The 4929-nt window shown below is 41.2% G+C and overlaps 1 protein-coding gene across 1 annotated transcript; it reads left to right on the forward strand.

Annotated features, from left to right (window-relative positions):
• Positions 1 to 1176: 1176 nt before the first annotated feature.
• LOC126696832 (3-ketoacyl-CoA synthase 1-like) lies at positions 1177 to 3285 on the forward strand. Its single transcript, XM_050393556.1, has one exon. It carries the CDS (start codon positions 1438 to 1440, stop codon positions 3034 to 3036), a length of 1599 nt encoding a protein of 532 aa, XP_050249513.1. The 5' UTR covers positions 1177 to 1437; the 3' UTR covers positions 3037 to 3285.
• The last annotated feature ends 1644 nt before the right edge of the window (positions 3286 to 4929 follow it).

The raw sequence follows: 4929 nt of genomic DNA on the forward strand, positions 1-4929 counted from the left end.
CAACCATAGTTGTTGATTTGTTGATTCCCTTTTATTTTGGTTAGAAAAGATAGAACTAGTAAGTAAATCGAAACAAGAAACACATTCATTTTGCCTCGAGCTAAATTATAGTAATTTCGGTCAAATTTTGATTTGCTCAAAAAACTAATTTTTTTTTTTAAATTCCTTATCATTTCATTGATGATGAGTAAATATAAGTGTTAAATTTGTATTTGTGTGTATACATATAGAATTGACAAATACTAAAATATCCCGTTTTAATAAATAAAGCCATAAACGAGCATCTCCATTCGGCGGGAGTCCTGATTGTGATTCTCATCATGGGAAACATCTTTACCCACACGTAGATTACTAGTGATGCTCCAAATTAAAACATGTGCTGATGTGATGTGCCTCTTGTTAATTTGGATCTGCAATTTTTTTTTTTTTGGTATCTGTCTATGTGACGAATATTTTGTCCATCTTTAACTCACACGCGGTGACATATAATATTGCAATGGATTCTTCTTTTATTATTATTATTATTATTTTTTTGTTGGGTTGAAAATATATTGCAATGGATTCTTGATAGGTTAGCAGTTAACAGCTACCTTTTTTGACCATCCATCGCCTCCATTTATTGTTCCTTGATTGCTAGTTACCTACACCACCCACTTGCCTTTTTCCTAATTCCACCTAAACACCCTTACTTTCTTCCCCTCAACCTCCAACTTCCAACATCCCACTTCTTCAATAATCCCCCAATACCAATGGAATTGGAGGTGGACCCAATTTTTGTTTTTCACTTCTAAGTTACATAGACAAATATGGAGTCTATGCAAATGAAAATGGAAAGACCTTTGGGACTCTTCAGCTTTCTTGAACGTAATCGCATATACTCCCATATGGGTCACTTATAATAGTCAATATAAACCCCGCCCTGTCCCAATCAACCAGATTTTGAATAATGGACCAAAAAAAAGTGTCTTTTTTTATTATGTATTTTTCTTTGTTATTGATTATCTTCTTTTTCCAAAGTACTCCTATGGTGGTTGAGCGATCTATCCCCCCTCATGGAACTACTCACCATTAATTCAAGATTATCAACCCAACCTTTTTTTTCCAGTTAATATTCTAATAAGCTGTCCTGTGCTTGCGTTCCAATATTGTTCAGCTTCAATTCTCTCTCTCTTGCTGTCTCTCTCTCATCCAACCAACTGTTCCAATTCGGGTAGCCCTGTAGGCCTAATTGCTTTTAATTCATTACTATTTTACTTTTGCTTTTTGGACGGAAATTACTTATTTATTATATTATATAGTTCAGCTTCTCATGGTCTTCTTGTTTATATAAGTAAACTACACAACGCCATTTCTTGTTCAAGCACCCAAAATCACTTAGAGAGATCACATATTCACACGACAGAAAAAAAAGAGTCAGAGAAGGAAACCAAAAAAAAAATGGAAAGTAGCATAGAGATGGATAAGGAGAGATTAACGGCGGAAATGGCCTTTAAAGACTCGTCTTCCGCCGTTATCAAAATCCGGCAACGCTTGCCTGATTTCTTACAATCCGTGAAGCTCAAGTACGTGAAATTAGGGTATGGGTATTCATGTAACCCTGCCACTATTTTCATGTTCCTTCTAATTGTTCCTCTACTGGTATCCATAGGGTTTCAGCTCACCGGTCTAGAACTGGACCGGGTGTCTGAGTTATGGAGAACCCGGGCGGTTTGGTTCGATGATGTCAATGCAGCCACAAGACTAGCTGGTTCAGCCTTTTTTGTCATCCTCTTAGCCCTCTACTGGGCCAAGCGGTCTAGACCGGTTTATCTCGTGGACTTTGCGTGTTATAAACCGGACGATGAAAGAAAAGTAACCCGGGAATTCTTCTTGAAGATCTCTGAAGACACGGGTGCATTCGAAGAAGAAACTCTTCACTTTCAGAGACGAATAACGACCCGGTCCGGTTTAGGCGACGAGACATACTTGTCTAGAGGAATCACTTCCACACCACCAAACTTATGTATGGAAGAGGCAAGGTTCGAGGCTGAGGCTGTTATGTTTGGTGCATTGGACGCTCTTTTTGAACAAACTGGGGTTAACCCAAAAGAGATTGGCATTGTTATTGTCAATTGCAGCTTGTTCAATCCAACCCCATCTTTGTCCTCCATGATTGTCAACCACTACAAGCTCCGCACCGACATAAAGAGTTTCAACCTAGGCGGTATGGGTTGCAGTGCGGGACTTATTTCAATCGACCTAGCCAAAGACCTTTTGAATGCAAATCCTAACACGTATGCTATAGTGGTGAGCACAGAAAACATAACTTTGAATTGGTACTTTGGCAATGACCGGTCTATGTTGTTGTCGAATTGCATATTCCGCATGGGTGGTGCGGCAGTTCTGTTGTCGAATCGAGCAAGAGATCGTAGCCGATCCAAGTACCAATTGGTCCACACAGTTCGGACCCATAAAGGGTCAGATGACAAGAACTACAACTGTGTGTACCAGAGAGAAGATGATAAAGGTACAATTGGGGTGTCACTAGCACGAGAGTTAATGGCAGTGGCAGGTGATGCATTGAAAACAAACATAACAACGTTGGGTCCCTTGGTTTTGCCAATATGGGAGCAATTGATGTTCTTTGTAACGCTGATGAGAAAGAAGGTTTTGAAAGCCAAAGTGAAGCCATATATACCGAATTTCAAGCTTGCATTCGAGCACTTTTGTATACACGCAGGAGGGAGAGCCGTTTTGGACGAGTTGCAGAAGAATTTGCAGCTTAGTGATTGGCATATGGAGCCCTCTAGGATGACTTTGCATCGATTTGGTAACACTTCGAGTAGTTCTTTGTGGTATGAATTGGCTTATACGGAGGCTAAGGCTCGGGTCTCCCGGGGCGACCGGGTCTGGCAGATTGCTTTCGGCTCGGGTTTTAAATGCAATAGTGCAGTTTGGAGGGCGCTTAGGGAGATTCCGGTACCCACTCAGGACTGCCGGGCTAACCCATGGGTTGACTCAATTGATAGGTACCCGGTCAAGGTTCCTGTTGCATAGTATTTGCTTTAGTTGGTTGGGTACACGGTGTCAACTGTCTAAATTGAAGAAGATCTTCAATTTCTATCTCGATCTGTGGCTTTTTTTATTGTTATTATTATTATTATTTTTCTTTTTCCTTATCCTCATTTACCTTCATATGCTACGAGTGTACACAACAATGAGGGATTCTTTATACAGGACTTTCGCATGATGTACACACTTTAGTGGTTAGTGTTTTATAATGCAAATAATATTGCTTGGTGATTAGAGGCAAGTCCACCTCAAAATGTTTTTTTTTTTTTAATGAAATGTTAATGGGAAATAATAATTTTTTTTTCTTCTTCATTGTTCCATAGTTACAGCAATGAAAAAAAGAAAGATTTGAACCATAATATTCTAAGAGCAAGTTATGCCACTAAGTTAGAAGGTTACTTGATTGAGTTGATTCAATCAATATAAACAAGAAACAAAGTAAATTTAGAGTTTGTTTGCGAATAATTTATTTAGCTGAAATTGAAAATTTTTTACTGAAAGTACTGTAGATAAAATTAAAAGGCAGTTGAAATAGTACAATGAGATCTATGAATACTACCAAAAAGTGCAATGTGTCCTGTAAGAACCAAGTACAAGAACTCTGGGCCTTAGATCCCTTGGGCTCACAATTTATTTGTAGTGGGTTTAAGGATTTCCTACAATGGGTCGTTCTCGGCAGAGAGACTCAAAGCAACACTCAGTTGAAATGCTCTCTCCTTGACTATTTTCTCTCAATTTTTCTGAACCCCTTCTTCTCCCAACTTTCCTCTATTTATAGCCAAGGTTAGTGGGGAGATCATGATTATATTCACCGTTAGTGCTATTGAAGGTCCAGTATTATCTGGTTAAAGTGGTTGTTTAGGTGAAAGGGCGGTGCAGCATTTATGATCTTGGAACTTGGCTCCATTTTCACCGATTGTGTTCTGCAACTCACGTTCCCGTGCATATCATGACCTTCCCGGGTATTGACTCATGCGCTCTACCGGGAAATATTAACCGGTCAACCCCGGGAACTTAATAACCAAAACTTGTTTTTGGCCCTAAGGCAGTTTCAAGAAGGGCATAAGGTAACTGGAACTTTCTGCTGGGCCTGCGCCCAAGGCCGGTATGGGCTTGGGCCCGGGGCCTAGATGGGTCTGGGCCCAAGGCCAGTATGGGCTTTGGGAGCTTGGTGCCGTACAATAGCCCCCCCTTGATTCATACTCGGTCGCCGAGGAGAATCAAGGAGTTGCCTGGGCCTCTTGACCTCGGGAATCTTTTAGTCTGGGACTTCTGGCTGTCACTTCTCATTAATAGTCATCTCAAAAGACGCGCCGTTTCGCGGCGCCAGGCGCAGTCGTCATTATTGCCTGACGGTTCGTGAATCGAAGCGGCGCGCAAATCGGTTACGCTTGGCATTTGCTGGGTCGCTCGTTCGCTGTGCCCATTTATTGCTTGATCAAGCGTTTCTTCTTTCCCCATTTCTTCTGGCTCTATAAATAGTTCTTCTCCAAACGTCACTCCATTTTTCCTTCGCCTCTGATCTTTAGTGCCTACTCTCTGCCGACCACATTTCTGTGTGCTTGCTTGCTCAGCGTTCTCTTCCTCCTTAGAACCCAAAGTAAGTCTCTCTTCCCCTTCCTGTTCCTTCAGCTTTGTTTCTTTGATTTTATTCTTGTAGTTTTAGGCTTTATAGATGGGTTATTCTTACCTTCTAGATACCCCGGCTGCTTTGGCCACCTTTAGGAGTAAATTTAGTATCCCCAGTGACGTGGACGTGGCTTACTGCCATGAGAGTGATATGGAACTCCACCGAGGGCAGGGTACAGCCTTCTTTCCTTTGATGTCCATCTTAGAAGGTGGGGTTAGGTTCCCGGTAGATCCCCTCCTGATAAGCAC

The sequence above is a fragment of the Quercus robur genome, chromosome 8 (assembly GCF_932294415.1).
Source record: "Quercus robur chromosome 8, dhQueRobu3.1, whole genome shotgun sequence".
Lineage (NCBI taxonomy): Eukaryota > Viridiplantae > Streptophyta > Magnoliopsida > Fagales > Fagaceae > Quercus > Quercus robur.

Bases quoted from the DNA above. Each gene is read 5' to 3' on its own strand.
- LOC126696832 (XM_050393556.1), top strand. From the start codon at position 1,438: ATGGAAAGTAGCATAGAGATGGATAAGGAGAGATTAACGGCGGAAATG.